We start from the raw sequence: 22019 nt of genomic DNA, 5'->3' as shown, positions 1-22019 counted from the left end.
TATGTTCCTATGTTAGAAAGGTTGAGAAACTAAATATAAGCTTAAGTTAGATTGAAAATGCTGTTTCTTCCTTTCGCTGAATCCTAGAGCACACCTCTATGATCATCATTTCATAGGTGATGAATCTGAGGCCTAGGGATTCAGTTAGTGAGTGAGTTGGGACTAGAACCCAGGTCTCTATGTACTAGTTCTGGCATTCAGAGATCTCTGGGGCTAAGCCAGAATATAGAAACTTGAAAGATGATTCCCTGCTTCTGGATCACCTGCTGTTTTGTGGTATGTTTCATATATTCTCCACTTGTAAAACGGATAAGGTATTAATTGCCCAGCTCCCAAGATTGTAATAATATTGAGAAATGTGACTGTAGAAGACTTAGGTACCCAGATGCTAAATAAAAAGTGACTCAGTCATGGAATTAGGTACCTAAGTGCTAAATAAAAAGTGGCTCAGTCATGGAAAAGAAGCCAAAATTGCTTTAGTATCTTACTGTATGTTTAGGGAGAATTTAGAGTTTGGGCAGAAATGCCAAAAAAAAAAAGTTTGATTTTAGGGTTTAAGAATGCATGTGTAATATAATAATTATTCATTCTTTTCCCCAATTTTTCTATTATCTGCCACTAGTGCAATTTCCACTGACTTCAAAAGAAGCTTTCTATGTGGACTTGGGTTGTAAGAGAGGAGTGTAATTAAAATTCTTGGCAATTTTAAATGACAGCGCTCTTTGTAAATAGAATATTTCCTGGGCTCTTGCTCTGTATAAACTGATAAGCCATACAGCACCCCTTTCTTTACTATACAGATAGTCCCCAACTTAGGGTATATTCAAGTTACGAGGATCCACACATAAAACTGCCAGTTTTTTTTTTTTTTGGTATATCTTGTCGTTAGTAATATGTACTACAGTGTTGCAGCGCATAATTTGCCAGTGTTATCATTCTCAGATGTTCAGTCACGGATGTTCAAAGATCAGAGCTATAAAGACACTGATAATAAAAGACAATAATAATGGAAACTAAAAAAAAAGAGGTATTTGACTTACATCCGAACTGACTCATGACTGAGCTGTGGGAACAAAACCTCATTGTAATAAGTCGGGGACTACCTGTGACATGTAGATCTCTACTTTAATGAGGTTTGAATACATAGTATGACCATTTACAGCAAGCCAGAAGAAAAGTATTCCCACTGTGTAGCACTAAGTGAAAGGCCATTAGGGGATACTACAACAGCAGTATTTTCCCTTTGGGCTGAAAGTACTTTGAAGGTAATGAAACCATAAAAGACTCACCAGCTTCTTACTGGCATGTGAATTTATTTTGCCTGCTGTCCTTTTTCGGACTTTTCTTTGTTTGAAGAAAAGTATGGACCTTGAGTGAACTTGCAGAAAACATGGCGCTTGCAGGACCAGAGAAAGATAGTCTCCAGGGCTTCTTCATAAGCTAACAGTATAGCGTTTCACAGGGCCTGCCCACTGACTGTCGTGCACTTTGGTGCGCCATCAAGTGGCAGCATCAGGAACTGAAGCTGCTATTGGAGAATCACGCCCTCTTCTACCAAGTGCAGCTGTGGAACACCTTTGTGCTTTGTCATCTGGGGAATGAGGCTACTTTGGATCAAGAGTTATAGGAAAGCGATGAACTGACAATAATGAGGTCAGAGATGTGTTTGGCAGTTGGTTCCTTAAAACCAAAAAAAACCAAACCCACTGCCGTCGAGTCGATTCCGACTCATAGCGACCCTATAGGACAGAGTAGAACTGCCCCAGAGAGTTTCCAAGGAGCACCTGGCGGATTCGAACTGGCGGACCTCTTGGTTAGCAGCCGTGGCACTTAACCACTACACCACCAGGGTTTCCGTTGGTTCCTTAAGCAGTCATGTTTGGCATCCTCTTAATCTAGCATTCTCAAAGAGAGAGTTAGAAATTAATTTCAAGCTTTTCTTCACTGAAAAAAACTTTACTGCGGTCTTTCAGATACCCAGGGGATCCCCTCATTTGAAGCGAGTAGCACCTTGATTGTAGGATAAAATGATTTGGATGATTTTTATTTTTAAATTCAAGACACATTGATTAGATGTCTATTAAATTCAGGGTAGTATGCCCAGTTCTGGGCATAATATGAGGTCTTTGTCTGCGAGGCTTGTAGGATAGCTTGGAAAGCAGGATGTGTGCATGAAAGTTAACAATGGGACAATTGACAATGCCAATTGTACTACACAGATATCAGGTACGGGGGCTCTCTCAATAGTAGAGGAAGGCTGGGACTTGGGCCTTCAGGGGAAGGGAGGCCTTTGCAGGTGGTGAAGGCATTCAAGCCCAGAAGAATGGGCCAGTGTGCAAGGGTCTTGCAGAGAAGAGTCAGGGCAACAGGGTACCTAAGGTGGAGAGTTTGGTTCAAGAAATAGAGAAAAAGTCAGAAAGTTAAGATAAAGATTAGACTGTGGAAGAACTTAAATGAGAGTTTGACTAGTTGCATTTCCATAGAAATAGGCAAAAGTAAGAGAGTAAAGTATTTTATGGGTGAATTCATTTTTGGATGTACCAGTGAGGCAATTTTAATGCTATTTTCTCTATTTAGGAAGCACTAAGCCTGTAAAGGAAACCCTGGTGGCGTAGTGGTTAAGAACTATGACTGCTAACCAAAAGGTTGGCAGTTTGAATCCACCAGGTGCTCCTTGGAAGCCGTATGGGGCAGTTCTACTCTGTCCTATAGGGTCACTGTGAGTCGGAATCGACTTGATGGCAGCAGGGTTTTTTAAGCCTGTAAAAATGTATTTTGCATTGAAGGACTTAGGAGGGGTTGATCTTTAAAGTTTCTTTTATTCTTCACAATTTATAATTTTGTGAAATTAAAAGTAACTCTTGTAGAAAGAACAGTTTGCGAGAAGAATTATTTTAATTCTATTTACTGGTAATTTCAGAAAAAACAACTGGTTCAGAAATTTTAGCAGTGACTTAAGATCTAAAGGGAGACAGCTATAAAGAAAAATGAAATGAAAGTAGAGTTAAGGTTGTAGACCAAACACATGCTCCAAGGACCAGTGTACTCACCAGAGAGAGGTATTTTCTGGAAGCGAAATCAAAGGGACCTATCATCAGCAGGTATATAATTCACAGTGACAAAAAAATAGAAGCACAACTACTCCCACCATTTAGTCATCAGAAAAATGTTTTTTTGGGCACTCCGAAAGATAATTCTTGTGAATAATTCTCTCAATAATATTTCCTTAGCTAATGTAGTATCAGATATTAAAAAGTCACTTTTTATAATGTCCTTCAGCCTAGATTGATAGCATAACACCAAAGTGCAGTACAATAAAAAAAGTTTTCTGGGGACCTGTACCCATGCAGTCCAAGTTGGCAGTTCTTTGATGGCCTAGTTTATTCCAAGAATAAAATGTAAGCATTTGTAAAACATTGATTCTCTTTTGGGTCACAAACTTCTTTGGGAAATTAATGGCAGGCCTAGACCCTTCTCCTCCCCAGTGCATGTATGAATAATCCCAACAAATTTTGCATGTTATTTGAGGAAATTTACAATTTCAGAGGGCTTACAACCCCTCTGTATGATCATTGGTCAAGCCCCAGCTCATCTATATACTAAGGCTAAGCACCCCTAATGTAGAGTAGCAGGAGGGTGACAATAAATATGGTGAAAAACATGGAGCACAGCGATGCTTGTGCTGATAGGTAGATTCACCTGCTTTAACTGAAAGCCAAATTGAAGATAAGGTTGATTTCTATTTATGAGAAAGTTGAAGGGCTTGAACAGGACATGTCTGAACGTAGGAAGTTTATTCTACTTTGGCAGGAATGTGGCCAGGAATGTGATTTTTCTTAGACAGCAACTGGGTCTGCTGAAAATGGCCTCTTATACAGGCAGCTATAGTAATTTTAGCCCGGAAAAATTGTAAGGCGGATGTTACCAAGTACATGTGAACAACTTAAAAAAATACAAATTAAAACCTTTGTGAAGAGTTCATAGAATGTCTAACTTTAAGCATTTATAGCTTCTTGGTGAACCTAAGAGAAAAAAATCTTCTTGTAATATAATCTTGGGTAGCTGAATGACTTTATTTGCTCTTTGAGATTGTCTATCTTTGAGCCAGTTACATGTTTAAAAAGCATCCTTTTTATTTATCCAGTTATTTATCTGCTTAGGATTCTCGTTGATTGTGGTTTCTTTTGCATTGCAGTGTTTTAATCCTGGGTGCTTCAGGTGGAGTTGGTACTTTTGCTATACAGGTAAAACAATTTCCTTATCCTGTGAATGAGGAAGATTATTGTTTACATGAATTTATAATCACATATTACAAATGATTTTTCCTTAAAAGCCGAGAGAGAGAGGTAGGTGTGGTAAATTCACTATAATTTTGGCTTGCTCTCTTAAGAGGAAAATTTCCTGATGTAGAAGGAAGCATTAGCCTTTCTAGTGGCTTAATATATGAGTATATGGATGTCATGTATAACAAATGCAGGAAAGCTTTTAAGGAAAAAGACAATGGGCAGTTCAGGTGGATGTAAATTTGTAGTTGATAGGAAATAACCAATGTCAAAAACCAATGCTAATCTTTAATCAAAATTTCTGCAGGCTTTTGTGTAGAAATTGGTAAGCTAATCTAAAATATATTTGAAAGTGCAATAGCCAAACAATTTTTAATAACAGGAACACAGTTTGAAGACTTAGACTATCTGATTTTAAGACTTACCATAAAGTCTTAAAATAATCAAGATAGTATGGAATTGGTGTAGGGATAGACAGATAGATCATTGGTCAATTGATTTTTGACAAAAGTGTCAAGGCAATTTGATGGAGTAAAGAGTATTTTCAACAAATGCTGCTGAAACACTTGAATATTCATATATAAAAAAAATCCTCAACAAGATGGATTCATATAGTAGCTGCAACAGTGGGCTCAAACTAACAATGATTGTGAAGATGTTGCAGGACCAGGCAGTATTTTGTTGTCTTGCATGTAGGGTCACTATGACAACACTATGACAACAACAACAAAAATGAACCTTACCTCACAGAGTATAAAACATTAACTTAAAATGGATCATAATAAATAAACACATGCTGTATTACCTTACTAAAAATGGAATATGTAAGTGGAAAAATTTTTTAAATACAAAAGAAATAAAGAGATTAAAAAAGATTGAAGAGAAAGTATCAAACATTGAAGATAGGTAAAGAAGCTTGAATGTATGGAAAATGGGAATCTCTGAAGAAGAAGACCAAAGCAAAGGAATAGAACAAATACTAACCACTACAATTTTAGAAATTTTCCTAAAATTATTTGAGACTACCTATTGAATAAAAAAACAACAAACAAACAAAAAAAAGACTTGATGGCAGCTAACAACGAAAACTAACACCTACTGAATGAGTACATACATTACTTATCTAAGAACACAGACTCAGAATAACTAGTACCTTTTTTTTTTTTTAGATATATTCTAGTAAAATTATTGGTCTTTAGAGGAAAAAAAATCCTCTGGGCATCTAGAAAGCAAGAACTTGTGACTTTCAAGAGAAGTAAAATTAGATTACCAGATTTTTTTGATAGCAACACTTTAATGTCAGAAAAAAGAAATAGAGTAACATATTTAAGATATCAAGAAAAGAGCAAGCCAAGAATTTTATATCCAGTAAAAGTAACCTACAAGTATAGAGGACAGATATAAACTGTTATCAACATGCAAGAGCCTGGGGACTATTATTCTCCTGGTTCCTTGATGAGGAATATGCTAGAGAATGCACTTCAGACAACTAAAATGGCTAGAGAGACAGCAAATTAAGGACTGACAGTGAATGTTAAATGTACAGTTAATTGTAGAGCTAAAACTAAATGCATCCTTAAAAAGGAGAGAGTACAGTGTGTTCTAGCCATATGCCCTGACAAGGTAGATATAATACAACTATTTTTTAAAAGAGGGGAAATAGGGAGAGCATGTTAAAATTAATGCTTTCAGCAATCATGTTGATAGTGCTATTGGTATTGTTATTTAGAGGCTGTTATATATGTAACGTGACTGAATGAAAGAGTATTTATGAGATACTCTAATCCTTTCATCCCCTGTGTTTTCAAGAACCAGAATTCTAGGTGTGGAAGAAAGGAGGACAGATGTAATAGAAAAGAGGTGAAGTAAAGGCTTCATAGTCTCAAATTGATATTGGAAGTATCAATATGAACTCAAGAAGTATTTTATATATGTGTATATGTGTATGTGGAGATAGCTCTTGAAATATCATTTCTTACTGAAAGGATAAGGGTCTTGGAGAAATGGCAGATTCCAGATCTAGGGTACAAAATGTATAAGACGAGCCTAGGATATATCACATAGTAGGGAAGCTATCAAAAACTAGTAGGATCATGTCAAAAAAAACTGGAGCTAACTTAAAGAAGCTCCCAAGGAGTATCCCAGATTATTCCAAAGTGACATTTTGAGTTTCGGTAGTAATGATACTGGCCATGGATTGAAATGAAGCCCTTTAAATATATTTAGATGCAGGAATTCATGAAGGCTTTTTTTTTAAGTGGTCATTTTTGGAAGATTATAGGGAACCAATTTATTATTTTGTAAACTCATAAATAAAGGAAAAGAACTAAACATTTTCCCTGCCTTTTCTGTATGAACTGTACCACTGAATAACCAAATAGTATATGAAGGAAAGTATTTTTTTATGAAAGTATTCCAACTACTAAATGAAAAAAGAAAAGATAGAATATCACCATTTTGCAACCCCAATAAACAGATATGGGTATTAAGCATCCACAGCCAGTTAGGTCACTATAAGAGCAATAAGCAGACGTGATGTGCCTCCTATAGCTTTACAGGACGCTATTCATAATCATGCTAACAGGATCAAACCTGAATCTGAAACAGTTTCTAGGTCCATCTGCCAATCTGCAGGAAATACAGAGGACAGAACAACATGTCGAATTGCCCCTGAATGTGCAATCAGCAATTCCAGACTGTGGGAAACTACAGATCAAGTGGCGCATGTTCTTCCACAGATAAATTATAAGAAAGTGAAAGGGATAGAAAAGGAGCCTATAGTTTAAAACAGGCTTTAAAAAAATGTCAAACTTTAAAAATGATCAAGACTAAACTATAGTATCTAGGGAATGGATATTTGGATGATAAAACTATTTTTTCAAATGTAGGGAGGTGATTACTATAAAAATCAGGATAATGATGACTTATGGGGGGGCAATGCATTGGGACAGGGCACATATATGAGCTTATGGACTAGCTACCAGTGTTCTATTAGTTGATCTGGATGTCTGCCTTATAGGCATTTTTTTATATTTGTATTTTACAATAAAAATGTTTTAAAAACTAAATCTATTTTTAAAGCCTTTTAGTAATGTTCAAAGATACTAGTGAATTCTAAGTGGGAAAAGAAAAACTGATACTTGAAAGAATAATCACAACTTTTTCAACATGCGACAGATTCTTCTTGATGGTTTAGTACTGTTTAAGGAAATATAGATGCTTAGAGTATAATTTCTATATTTCCTTGACAGTTTCATATATATATGTGTGTGTGTGTGTGTGTGTGTGTATGTATATGTATATATGTTGTTGTTAGGTACCGTCGAGTCGTCTCCGACTCAACAGTAACCTTAGAGGACAGAGCAGAATTGCTCCGTAGGGTTTCCAAGGATCAGCTGGATTTGAACTGCTCACCGTTTGGTTAGCAGCTGGTCTGTTAACCACTATGCCACCAGGGCTCCGTGTGTGTGTGTGTTTGTGTGTGTGTGTGTGAGAGAGAGAGAGAGAGAGAGAGAGAGAAAGGATGGTCATAAGTGAGCTATTCATCTTAGATTATATTCTTCTCATATTTGGATTTGATTTGCGACTTGTTATTGAAAGCAACATGTCATTATACTCAAATGTCTTTGTTTTTAAGGAGCCCTGGTGGTGCAATGATTAAGTGCTCGGCTGCTAACCAGAAAAGGTCGGTGGGTTGAACCCACCAGCTGCTCCTGGGAGAAAGATCTGGCAGTCTGCTTCCTTAGGGATTACAGCCTTGGAAACCCTATTGGATGTTTCATTAGTCAGAATTGACTCAATGGCAGTGGGTGTTTGTTTTTAGCTCATAGACATAACTTGGAGATGATATCCCTCCCAAATGTTTTGATTCCCCTCAAATTTCTAGGGTATAAACCCTTGGCCAATATTGCTTTTTTAAGAGTGAGAAATGATATAAGATTATGAGTGGCTTTAAAATCCTTCATTTGTTTTCTGTGTTTAACAGATATTTATTTAGCACCTATGAGTATCTAGGAGTGGGGATTCAGCAATGAACAAAACAAACACAGATCCCTTACATTCTGGTGAATCTTTGTAACTTATATTAAGGAAGGTCAGAAGAGTGATACTCAGGACAAGGCTGAGCTGTTTGCTGGTCTGTTATTACCTGTAACTATCAGTACAAAAATTTCTTGGTGAATGTTAAGTAGCTATTCTCAAATTAGGATGAGAACAGCTCCTTTTAATTCTGTGAAATTGGCATTATAGAAAAGAGTCGTAGCAATTTTTGGAGCAGGGTGCCTTCTGGATACTTAATCTGAATAACATTATAAGTTCTGCTTTTTATTTATATCTAGTTATTCCTTATTAAGGAGCTCTGGTGGCACAGTGGTTAAGCTTTGCCACTGTGTGGGAGAAGGATGTGGCAGTCTGCTTCTGTAAAGATTACAGCCTTGGAAGCCCTGTAGGGCACTTCTTCTCTGTCCTGTAGGGTCACTATGAGCCAGAATCAGCTTGATGGCAATGGGTTTGTTTTTTTTTTTGTTTTATTCCTTATTATTTTAAAATATAAGTTATGTGCATCTGTAATCCTGGGAACCATTTGTTTAGGTCTTCTTACTCTAAAGGAGAGGACCTGATCCACATTTTTAAAAAATAAAATAGCTGTATTTTCTTCCTCTTTTTAAATGCACCTTGTTTACTTATCGTGTAGTACCTGATAACTGATAACTTTGATACACTATTTGATTCAGAGGCTCTTAACTACTACGCTACTGGGGAGATGTAGAGGAAACCCCAGTAGCGTAGCAGTTAAGAGCTACGGTTGCTAACCAAAAGATCGGTAGTTCGAACCCACCAGGCACTCCTTGGAAACCCTATGGAGCAGTTCTGCTCTGTCCTTTGGGTCACTATGAGTTGGAGTAGACTCAACAGCAGTGGGTTTGGTTTTTGGAGATGTAAGTAAAAGGATGCTTCATTTTTATGCTTTTGACACATTAAAATAGTCATTTTCCAAAGGACATGTGACTTTTTTTTTTAATGCCATCTATGTTTGTCATCATTGAAAGCACTGAATTTGAGATTGTTGACTGTTGTTTTTTCTGATACTGGTGAGATCACCACCCTTCTCTAAGTGGATTGATTATAACTTCATGACAACATAGTGACTGACTATCTTGGTCAGGGAAAATCAGATTTATTTCTTGGGATTTTCTTGGTGAACTAAAGTTTAATCATTTTTACTGGTCTCTGACAGATGGCTTCCTATAATTCTTCTTAATACAAAGCACTTAAAATTCTCTAGAGATTAAGCTGACAATATGTATACATGGTGCCAGCTATTTTTTAAAAAGTACAGTTGTCCCACTTTCCCTCTCCTTTGTCTTTTTGGCAGGTAGTGAAAGCATGGGGTGCTCATGTGACAGCAGTGTGCTCTCAGGATGCCAATGAGCTTGTAAGGAAGCTTGGGGCAGATGATACAATTGATTACAAATCTGGAAACGTGGAAGAGCAGTTGAAGTCCATGAAACCGTACGTACTAGCACAATGTTCACACCAGGAGGGTGAGAACAAGGGCAGCTGATAATGAAGACCTGAGATGGCTTGGTGGCCTTACAGTCGTGTCGGGCTCTTAGAGAAGAATCTATAAAAGCATACCATGTCATTCAAAGTCATTTAGGTTGGTTTTTGTTTTAATTCCAGGTGTTAGTATAGCACAATAATATGATAAGTATTATGGAAGATATTTTGCTTATACAGTCATTTGCTAATTTTAACTTAACTTACTTTTATTTATTGCTGATTTATAAGAGGTCTGAAGGCAACATTGGAAATGTGTTCTATTTCATGGCGTCTGTCACTATAGAAGTATGTAGAGCAATGCATGAAAATACCTGGTTAGCACTAAGCATGCTTTCAGTGTTTCAGCTTAGTAAAGGCTTAAGAGAAACAAAGTGTAAATATTGGTAATGAGAACACTGGATGTTCTCATTGTGTCTGAATGTCTGAAGGCTGTGGTTTAGCCTAATGTGTACTGAATAGAACAGATTCAGGAATTCTCTCAGGCCCCCTTGATCCTGACTATGGCTCAGAACAGAAATAGAAGGGGATGCCTATTAATCTGGTCTTCATCTAGCCAAGACAGAAACTGAAGCTGAGAGGACAACTGAGGAGTATTTGGAGAGCTATTTTACTGCTTCTAATTCAAAGGTTTTCCATTTGTTGATTAATTTTCAGATGCCAATTACTCTTGCCCACCTTGAACAGAACTATATTTTCATGGGTAATAAAAGAAAACAGGAACCCCCACCTGGCTCTGCCTAGTCTTTCTCAGCCAGCACCACCAAATCCCCACAGTAGTATGACAGTGCATTCAGAACAGCTAGCCAACTCATTACTGAAGCAACTCTTTATGGAACATCTACTCGTGCCAGGCACTGTTTTAAACACGGGGATACAGAGGTGAATAAGACAAAACCCCGCTTCCATGGAGCTTATATTCTAGTTGGGGAGGTGTTGAGTGATAAGGGCTCTGAAGAAAACTGATGTAGAGAAAAGGGATAACCAGTGATTGGGAGAGGTGGTTAAAGAATGTCTCTCTGAGGAGTTGACCTTTGAGTAGAGGCCTCAGTGATGTGAAGGAGCAAGCCATGAGAATGGGTTTTTTTTTTTTTTTTTTTTTTTCTTTCTGGCTTACTGCTGTATCCTTACCACCTAGAAGAACAGTGCTTGGCATGTATTTATTTAATTAATTGAGGAAATAAAAGAGAACAATTGTTCCAGGTGGAGATAACAGCAAATATGAAGGCCCCATGGCAAGAACACCTTTGGCATTTTTAAGGAATAACACTACCCTGGTGTGTGGGGGGACCTAGGTCCCTCTGGGCCTTGTGAAAGTGAAGACATGACAGGTCTCCAAGATCAGGCTTGTAGACGGTGGTAGTTTAGGTTGATCTCTTAGCTTCTGATACTTCTAGGAATAGCAGCATGAGACTAAAGCCCCAACCCACCTCCCTCTATCTGCCTTAGGTTTTATACATGTGTGGAATTTGTTACCAGAGAACAGGAGAACTTGACAGATGGAAGGCTGGAGGACATTCAGTTTAGCCTTCCAACCCTCCTCGGCAAATGGTCATATTCCTTCTGCTTGACCTGTTCCAGCAGGAGGGGGACCTCACTACCTTAAAATTCATTCAGGCCTTTTTTTTTTTTTTTTTTTGACAGCCTTAGTTAAAATTGATCTTTATAACTTCTGCCTGGAATTTGGCCTCCAGGTGGAATAAATTTCTTTCTCCTTCCAAATAGCAGCAGCTTTTTTGGACGTTTTTTAGAGCAGGACCAAATCAGTTGCTGTTGAGCAAACTCTGACTGTGGCGACCCCATGTGTGTCAGAGTAGAACTGCTCACCGCAGGGTTTTCAATGGCTGGTTTTTCAGATGTAGGTTGCCAGGCCTTTCTTCTGAGGCATATCTGGGTGGAAGGGGCTTTGAAATCCTTCAGTCCAACCATATCATGTTACAGTTGAGGAAATGAGGTGCAGAGGATTTATGAGACTTTGCATACTCAAGGTCTTTCAACTAATCATAGTGGAAGAGCTGGATCTACAACCTGGTCTTGGATTTCTTTTTCAGGCTGTGCCTGTTCCACAATACCAAGCTGCCCATAATTCTTCTTTAAATTAGGTATCCCCATATTAGTTTATTCATATTTTTGGAATGAAATAGAAACTTTAACAATGAGAATAGTTATGTAATAAGGTCATTCTTCTGAGTTTCATATTCTCCAATTTGTATTTGCCCTTATTTTAGTCCCATGAAAGACTCAAGATCCACCAAGTTAGCCAAAACTGTTTTTAGAAGCTTTGATGTTTGATTTCATCCAGATGAATTTGGAAGGTGAAGAAGGATTTACCAAAAAGGAATTCATCTATTAATTTGCTTAATTTATAAGCATGCATTCTCTAAGTAGATCTTTGTCATGAAAAGTATTTAAAAGCTTTATTGGGCTTTTATCCCCTTTAAGTAGAATACAGTGATTATAGCAATTTTAGATTGGATTTAAGGAGTTGAATATCTGTCAGTTCCTGTGGACTTCATTATAACTGGATTTTTGGCATGATAGAGCAGGATTGAAGACTGGGGGCAGCTTGGCTGTTGATTTTTTTTTTTATGCCTTTTTCTGATGGTGTACATAGAACCAAAATACAGGAGAAGATTCAAGAAGGTGAAGAGGTTGAATTCTATAAGCAGTTCTGACTGTGGAGGGAATAGTAAACCATTCTTGTGAGTATGTAAAAAATGGCATGGCAGCAGCGTCTGACCTCATCTAACTTCAGAAGGGGAAGAGAATCACCAGCATCAGCCCGAGGCTGATTGCTATGAGCTGGAGGCTAGCCATACCTCTGCCCTCCAGCCTTCTTACCGATTCTGACACCAGCTGTCCCTTCTATGGCATATTCTTCTCTGCGGGGTTTGATAATTTGTTGCAGTGGCCACACAGAACTCACAGACAGGACTCACAATTAATGGGATTTTTTTTTTTTTTTTATTAGGGAAGTGACAGGTTACAGTTCAGGATCAGGGACGACTCAGGATATAGTTCTTTGATTAGGAAAGCTTCTTCTCAGCTGTGCCCATAGGCAGGCCTCTCTCGGGCCCTTGACCTCTTGGTCCTTCGGCCCCTTAGGCCCTGCTCTACTGTTACACTCCACCCCCTGCCCCAAGTGTTACAGAGCTGTTTAGCTCTGTCAGTAGTAGCCAGAGGCACCCTGCTTTACCAGTAATGCTTAGCCCAAAAGCGCTCAGCTCTCTCGTTCCATGAGTCAGCACATCCACTGTAGCTGCCTCACTCTGTGGGCCAGGAAGCCCACCACACCGTCTCAAGCCGGTCTCCTGGTTCTGCTGCCACCATTTTTCTCTCACTGCTTCTTGCCATCTTGTGCCATCTCCAGTGTTACAGCTCTCTCTGTCTCTGTCTCCTGTATCTAAGAGGTTCTCAGCACAGGGACCATGGGTACAAAGGATGTGCTCCACTCCTGGCTTTTTTTCTTGGTGATAGTGAGGATTCCCCCCTCTGCTCTGGGATTGGCTCTCTTTTTAAGCCTAGCAGGCAAAACTGACCAATCCTCTCGTTAAGGTTCCATCCACCTTATTTGCATGGCCCCACCCCTACAGGGGTACCATACACCTTATTTGCGTAGTCCAACCCAATCATTTTGTAGAAGTCACAAGACCATGCATGGCTAGAAGGGCCATCTTAAGTACTTCACTGCAGAGTGAAAGCCTTATATACTTTCAGGTATATATGTATACTAAAGAATACTTTGACTTTAATTAGATGGATATCTTTGTAGTTTTCTGCAAAGCTTAAGTCGATGTTTCTTCACCTTGGCATCCTTGGTTTCTTAACTATTAACATTTTGAACTGGATAGTTGTTTTGGTTGTAGGGTGCTGTTCTGTGTTTTGTAGTATGTTTAGCATCATCTCTGGCTTCTACCCCCTTGAGATGCCAGTAACACCCTCCCACTCCCTGCTGGTTGTGACAACCGAAAGTGTCTCTAGACATTGCCTAATGTGTCCCCTGGGGAGGGTGCAAAATCACCCTTGGTTTGAAACTACTTGCTTAAGCCATTCTTAAAGTATTGGAAAATACGATTTTATGATAAGACAAAAACAGTAATATTTGACTTACCTTGGAGAAAAGCCAGAGAACCAGTGACTGAGTATGTATTTTTCTTTTATTTTCATGCCTGTGTTGGATAGCATGGTGCAGGGCGATTTGTGAGCTGTCACTGAAATTAAACCCTGTAGTCATCTGACAATGAGAGTGAAGAGAGATCAGAGCTTGTATAAAGACTGAGTAGGATGTTTTGTTTTTTGTTCTTTCTCCTCAGGTTTGATTTTATCCTCGATAATGTTGGTGGATCTACTGAAACATGGGCTCTAAATTTTCTCAAGAAATGGTCAGGAGCCACGTATGTGACTTTGGTGACTCCTTTCCTCCTGAACATGGACCGACTGGGCATAGCAGATGGCATGTTGCAGACTGGAGTCACCGTGGGCTCTAAGGCATTAAAGGTAGGAAGGAGAGTCTTGGTTGAGGGGAGCAAGCACATGTCTATGCTTCTGGAAATTGGTTTGCCACCTAGCCAGTTTCTCTGCCTATGGAAACAGCATGGCCAGTGACTGCAGGCATGGACCTGAAGTCACACTAACTGGACTCAGATTCTGGCCTCTATTTAGTACCGGTGTGAACCTGTGTATGTAACTTAACATCTCTAAGCCTCACTGTCTTCACCTAATGTCTTAGGTTGGGTTCTCCAGAGGGGCAAAACCAGTATACACACACACACACACACACACACACACAGATATTTATTTCAAGGAAATGGCTCATACAGTTGTGGAGGCTAGCAAGTCCCAAATCCATGGGTCAGGCATTAGGCTTCTCCTGACTCATGTGGCTGCAGGGGTTGACAAACCCAAAATCGGCAGGCCATAAGGCAGGCTGTTGGCTCACAGGGTTGCAAGAGCTGGTGAATACCAAAATTGGTAAATCAGATGACAGGCTGCTGGCTCATGCCCCAGGAACCAGAGGTCAGAAGATGACCAGTTGGATACGGGATCGACAGAGTGCAAGCTTTGCCAGAACATCCATATATATTAGATGTAGGCCACACCCCCAAGGAAGCTCCCCTTTCAACTGATTGGCTGCTCACATCAGATCACAAAATGGAGGACAATTTCATAATATCTGCCAAACCACTGAGAATCATAGCCAAGTTAACACATAACCTTAATCATCGTACCTATAAAAGTAGACTAATAATTGTTGTTGTTGTTAGGTGCCATCGAGTAGGTTCTGACTTGTATTGACTCTACATACCACAGAACAAAACACTGCCTGATCCTGCGCCATGCTCGTAATCGTTATTATCCTTTGTTGCAGCCAGTGTGTCAATCCATCTTGTTGAGGGTCTTCCTCTTGTTCGCTGACCTTGTACCTTACCAAGCATGATGTCCTTCTGCAGGGACTGGTCCCTCCTGACAACATGTCCAAAGTATGTAGACACAGTCTCACCATCCTTGCTTCTAAGGAGCATTCTAATCGTACTTCTTCCAAGACAGACTTGTTCATTCTTTTGGCAGTCCATGATATATTCAATATTCTTTGCCAACACCATAATTCAAAGACATCAATTCTTTGGCCTTCCTTAATTGATTGTCCAGCTTTCGCATGCCTATGATGCGACTGAAAATACCATGGTTTGGGTCAGGTGCACCTTAGTCTTCAAGGTGACATCTTTGCTTTTCAACACTTTAAAGAGGTCCTTTGTAGCAGATTTGCCCAGTGCAATGCATCTTTTGATTTCTTAACTCCTACTTCCATGGGTGTAGATTGTGGATCCAAGTAAAATGAAATCCTTGACAATTTCAGTCTTTTCTCTGTTTATCATGGTGTTGCTTATTGGTCCAGTTGTGAGGACTTTTTTTTCTTTATGTTGAGGTATAATCCATACTGAAGTCTGCGGTCTTTGATCTACTTCAGTAAGTCCTTCAAGTTCTCTTCACTTTCAGCAAGCAAGGTTGTGTCATCTGCATAACACAGGCTGTTAGTGAGTCTTCCTCCAATCCTGATGCTCTGTTCTCGGATTATTTGCTCAGCATACAGCTTGAATAGGTATGGTGAAAGGGTATAACCCTGACGCACACCTTTCCTGACTTTAAACCAATCAGTATCCCCTTGTTCTGCCTCTTGATCTATGAACAGGCTCCTCATGAGCACAATTAAGTGTTCCAGCATTCCCATTCCTTGCAATGTTATCCGTAATTTGTTATGATCCACACAATCGAATGCTTTTGCATAGTCAATAAAACACAGGTAAACGTCCTTCTGGTTTTCTCTGCTTTCAGCCAGGATCCGTCTGACATCAGCAATGATATCCCTGGTTCCACATCCTCTTCTGAATCCGGCTTGAATTTCTGGCAGTTTCCTGTCGATATACTGCTGCAGCCACTTTTGAATGATCTTCAGCAAAATTTTGCTTACATGTGACATTAATGATACAGTTCGGTAATTTCCGCGTTCGGTTGGATTGCCTTTCTTGGGAATAGGCATAGATATGGATCTCTTCCAGTTGGTTGACCAGGAAGCTGTCTTCCAAGTTTCTTGGCATAGACAAGTGAGCTCTTCCAGTGCTGCATCCATTTGTTGAAACATCTCGATATTTTGTCAACTCCTGGAACCTTGTTTCTCGCCAGTGCCTTCTGTGCAGCTTGGACTTCTTCCTTCGGTACCATCGGTTCATGGTCACGTGCTACCTCTTGAAATGGTTGAACCAATTCTTTTTGGTATAATGACTCTGTGTATTCCTTCTATCTTTTTTTGATGCTTCCTGCATTGTTTAATATTTTTCCCATAGAATTCTTCAGTATTGCAACTCCAGGCTTGAGTTTTTCTTCACTTCTTTCAGCTTGAGAAATGCTGAGCATGTTCTTCCCTTTTGATTTTCTATCTCCAGCTCTTTGGGTATGCCATTATAATACTTTACTTTGTCTTCTCGAGCTGCTCTTTGAAATCTTCTGTTAGTTTTACGTCATTTTTTCCTTTTGTTTTTAGACTAATAATACATCTATTGTATCATCGTATGGGTTAAACAAGATAATCCATGTGAAGAACTTGGCATAATGCCTAGTACATAAAAAACTCTTATTAAATGTTAGCTTTATTATCAGTCATTGTTACCTCTTTTGATTCTATCTGGGATACCTTCTGCTTTCTTCTCGCCTATACCTTATGGCCCTTTCTCTGTTTCACCAGGTTTAACACACATATGTCTACAAAGGCTAATAGGACAGTCATGCCTCTGCTGGAATTTTATCAACTTGTGCTAACACTGCATACCCCATGTGAATCAGAACTCTAGCTATTGATGGCATTTTGGGAGTTTCTGGGCCTTGATTGGTCAGCCTGATTGTTACTGGGGCCACTGTTACCAGTGTCGCATGGAGCTGTATTGCCCAACTGAACACATTCAGTGTATGGTGGGCCTTAGAGACTAGAACAAGCCAGCCCTAGTTATAAGGCTGATAGCAGGGTCTATGCTCGCTACTTAGCCTGTTATCACAATTGTGACAGGGGTTTATATAATTTCATGTTATCAGCTGTTGGTAATTCTTGATCATTGGTTTAAAATCCGAATTATTGAAATGAAATAGGTGGTAGAACAAAATAATACAGATAAATTGTATTTTTCTAATTACACAAAATATTTCAGCCTCAGGAAAAAGGCAGTAGGAGGTTCCTCAGTGGAAAAATGTTGTGAGTCACTGTTGACCCAGCCAACACTGACACACATTTGTGAGGTGATTGGCTTGGTAGTTAATGTTCATCTTCTGTTTTGTTCTGGAAATTAATTTGGGGTCTCTTGTGGTGAAATTTAGAATTTCAGTGTCTTGAATACTGTGTATTCACTAAATGGCTTAGAGGTTAAAAAGAGAAGAAGAAGAAGAGCTGTGAGAGAGGAGACCACAACTCAATTTGTATGAAATATGTGTAGGTGATAGAGATGGACAAACCAACCACTGCACTCTGGTGTTCTATATTTTAATTTGGTTCAGGTGCCAGCCAGAAACAGTGGCTACAGGGTGCTTTGTGGTGAAGGGAACCTTAGCTGCCCTTTGTCTTCCTTCTCTTTTCACAAAACCCAGATTTTCCAAGTGCCTTAAAATGTAAGTCTAAATTTTCTGTAAGATTTCTCGGTTTGTACTCCACTGAGCCCTCTTACCAGCTAACCTTCAGAGTTGTCCTCTGAGATGACAAAGGCACAGCTCTCTTCATTTTCTCTTTCCCCCAGCTTGAAAGATGATAGTGGTAGTCTCACGTGAAAACCTTTTAAGTAGTTTCTGATGTCTTTCTGAGAATGTTGCCAGTTAAAGCCTCATTGTGATACTACAGACTCTTCCACTTGCTTCAGTTTATTTTCTCTCCCATAATGGCCTGGAAGAAAAAAAAAAAAAAACCATACACCCCTTACAGCAGAATATAAAAATTTTGCTGTTGCAGGCCCAAAGTTTCACTTTACGGGGCAACGTGCTGTAAAGAATTATAGATGTAGCAGTTGTGACCATTTCTATTCCTTCTTAGTACTCTAAACAGTTACCAGAATGTTGTGGTCTGTGAGGCCAGACCTCAGGGAGGAGCACATGGACAGGCCTTCTGTGGGACTGGGCCCACTGTAAGCTTGGAACGCTTCCAGTGCTTCTGGTATATAGCTAGCTCCATCAGCCTTCAAACAGATTTTTTTTTTCAAGTTAATTGCTTCGATTAACCTGGACCAACCTCTTTCATGCTGTGATGCACATAGAAAATGGTGGTATTTGAATAGTACAATGAGGCTGTTTTGGACCAAGAGCAACCTACCTGGAGACTTACACCAGTCTAGGCTTTACCTTTCTACCCTGAGGGCTGAGGGGAATCAATACCTTGTCATACCTGCTCTGGGGTGAACCTGTCTCTGTTTGCATCTGTTGTCCTGGGGTAACTATTAATGGTGCCTTCTTTAATTTTATTATTCCCAGTTAGACAATAAATTGTAGGGACACTCAACCAGTAAACCATTCTTGGCAGACCAGTGTGGAAGCTCTGGCCTAGACAACAGCTCATTTTTCTCTTCTTTTCTACATTCTTAAATGCTGATTTGGTACTACCCCAGTTTATCCTCCATAAGCTTTACTCTCAGCACTGGACAAATACTTATTGAGTACTTTGTATGTGTCAGGCATTGTACATACATTCTCATTTAATGCTTTCAGCAACTGTGAAGTAGGTGGTGGTATCACCATTCTGCAGTCTAGGAAATAGGCTGAAAGAGGTAGTTTGCCCAAAATAACACAACTAGTAAGTGGCTGAGCTAGACTAGCAAGTGAGTTCCATTGCACTTGTCAGCTTCGTGCTATCAGCGTAGCTTGTATCATGGCTGAGGGATTGTGGGGCAGAGGGTGAGCAAAGAACTCGATGCTGACCTAGCAGTCAGTGTGGGTGGGGGTTGGGAAGGGAGGTAGCATGGCACTGGCTAACCCCGTACTACCTCTGGATAGCTCCCATCTGACAAAGTTTGGTTGGGTAGGTCATTGAGATGACCTTAGGGACAATAAAACATTGAGATGACCTTAGGAACAATATCATTTGGGTGGGTCAAGATGATCCCAAAGTTTGGTTGGGCAGGAAATGGCAAACCTAAGCTCACTTGTTTCTATAATGATCCACCCTACCTTCAACATAAAGAATAATAGTTAAAAATGGGTATGGGGGTAGAGTGGGGGCAGTGGTGATTCAGCATTTGAATTCTTACCTTTTATGCAGGAGACCTGGGTTTGATTCCTGGCCAGTGCACCTCATTTGCAGCCACCACGTCTGTCAGTGGTGGATTGCATGTTGCTATGATGCTGAACAGGTTTTAGTGACGCTTCCCGACTATGATGGACTAGGAAGAAATGCCTGGCTATATGCTTCCGAAAATCTGTTGGTGAAAACACTAGGGATCACAGTGGTCCATTTGCAACCAATCATGGAGATGGACAGGACCGAACAGTGTTCCGTTCCATTGTACAGGGATCTCTATGAGTCAGGGGCCAACTGTATGGCAGCTAACAACAACAATGGCAGTAGGGTGGTTCTGAACCTTCTTGGTGTAAGATTTTTGCTCATCTTTGGGGAGGCTTTGTCCCATAACAAATTGGGTGACTTGAAACTTACCATAGCTGATTTGGGGAAGACCCAGCCATGACCCGTAAGGAGTTCTACACTTTGTTTTTCCCTGAAAGCTGTCTTATTTCTGTCACAGCCAGGAAAAAAAGATGTGATTGGATTTCTTATCTGAGAATATCACATTTTGGTGTCTTACTATCCCCAAGGCATTCTTAAATTTGTTAAAAATGTCTTTTCCTGTGGCTCTGGGCTTCATTTAAACTTTGATAGGGAAAGCCTAGTAGATTAGCTCCTAATTTCTTCTGGAGAATAAGTTCTGTAAGTAACACTATTAGAATATCATTTTAAGGAGAGCATTCTTGTGCTCACTTGCTTATCAGTCACAGCTTGGTGAAGAAGCCTGCATTCACGTAGGTATGTCTTTGTTCATTCATTTATTTATTAAGCACTTATGGAGCATTCGCTGTCTGTCAGTTATGTAAGGTACTAGGGATATAACCCACTATATCAGTGTGAAATGGGAAATTGTTTGTCTGTTTTAGTCACCCAGAAAATGCTTTTTCCTTTCCTGTATTTGACATTTTTTGTTTTCTTCTTTTTAGCATTTCTGGCAAGGAGTCCATTATCGCTGGGCCTTTTTCATGGCCAGTGGTCCATGTCTAGACTTAATTGCAGAACTGGTGGATGCGGGAAAGGTACGTGCAGCCCTTTGTATTGCTAGAGGACCCTTTTAATGCTCAGTGGCCTGCCCACCAACCCTAGTCAACAGGAGCTCTCCAGAGGTAGGCTTGTCCAATTTATATACTGCCTCACATGGCCAAATTTAAGTGCTGTATTTTTGGTTCTCCATGGGAATCATAGACAGACTGCTGCATATGAAAAAGAGCATATACCATCTGGTCCACCCCCCTTGGTTTATAGATAAAGAGGCAGGCCCAGAGAGGTTAGGTGATTTTCCCAAGGATGCTTGGTTAGATGGTGGCAGAGCGGGGATCCACGAGTCGGCTGCTTATACTTTGGTAATGGTCTTGGAAAGAAGGAAGTTTCTACACAAAGGAGATCTGTGGTTACGAAGGTGGGAATGCTTTTGGGAGTTTACATTAGCTTTTGGAGCTTCTTTAGTCAGAAGGTGAGGCTGCTCTGGAGGTAAGCAGATTTCTACAGGAACAGGGGGAACAAACACTGGAATCTAAATCCCGACAAAGGGGGGACCAGGGTCGGGTCCCCAGTCTCCCGATTCCCAGGCTAGTGTAGTAAAATTGAATAAATGGCATGTTTCACAGAGTCAATGGCCAGGGCATGGATGAGGATTGATACGGGTGAAGTCACTGGTTGGTATTCTGTGCCTACTCGTGTCTGTCCTGCAGTGGACTGTGTGGGGAAGGGATGGTTGCTTATCGTCTGGCCGTCCTTTTTTGGATGTCATAAGGCCCTTCAGGGCTGCTGGGGGTTGAATGACTTCTCATCTACTGCCTGGTCATTTATGTTCTTATGTGGCCTTAACTGCCGTGACATTCTACCTCTGGAGGGATAACCTAGAAAGTGAACTCATATTCTGTCAGTGATATTTATGGTCTTACGTGGAATTATAGGGCAACAAATCTTACATATCTTAGAGGGTTGCTTGAGGTCATCCTACCTGATTTCTCATTTTATAGATGAGAAAATTGGCTCAAAGAGATAAAGGAACAGGCTCAAGTTTGCAGAAGTGGAACCAGACTCACACCTCCTGACTCTCTGCCCTTTGCCTTTGCCTTTCCCTCTCCACCATTCAGCTGCATTCCTAGTGCTTGAGGCTGATTGAGGGACTTTAGCTTAAGTTGCCTTGTTCTTGTCATTTTGCAATGGGCAGGGAAAGGGCTTGGAGCAGGGCCGTTGTCACCATTGCATGATCTATGCTGAACCACTTGGAAAGAGCCCCTGGGGGTGGGCTTTATTCTGCCAGCACTTGCCCCTTGCTATCCCATTTCATCTCTCCATTTTCAGTTTCCGAAAAGGTTGTTTTTAGGAACTACTGGTTCATTTTTGTGCATTTAGTGTACTTTTTT

General features: G+C 40.1%; 1 protein-coding gene across 2 annotated transcripts in view; it reads left to right on the top strand.

Moving 5' to 3' along the window:
- Positions 1 to 22019, top strand: part of RTN4IP1 (reticulon 4 interacting protein 1) — a 56206-nt gene that overhangs the window by 15959 nt on the left and 18228 nt on the right. For both annotated transcript variants that reach the window (XM_049898342.1, XM_049898341.1), the window contains exons 5-8: positions 4196 to 4244; positions 9658 to 9794; positions 14156 to 14339; positions 20574 to 20666. In XM_049898342.1, the coding sequence (XP_049754299.1) occupies positions 4196 to 4244; positions 9658 to 9794; positions 14156 to 14339; positions 20574 to 20666 (463 nt within the window). The remainder of the gene's footprint in view (positions 1 to 4195; positions 4245 to 9657; positions 9795 to 14155; positions 14340 to 20573; positions 20667 to 22019) is intronic.

Source organism: Elephas maximus, chromosome 1 (assembly GCF_024166365.1).
Source record: "Elephas maximus indicus isolate mEleMax1 chromosome 1, mEleMax1 primary haplotype, whole genome shotgun sequence".
Lineage (NCBI taxonomy): Eukaryota > Metazoa > Chordata > Mammalia > Proboscidea > Elephantidae > Elephas > Elephas maximus.
This window is presented reverse-complemented; position numbering and strand designations above follow the sequence as displayed.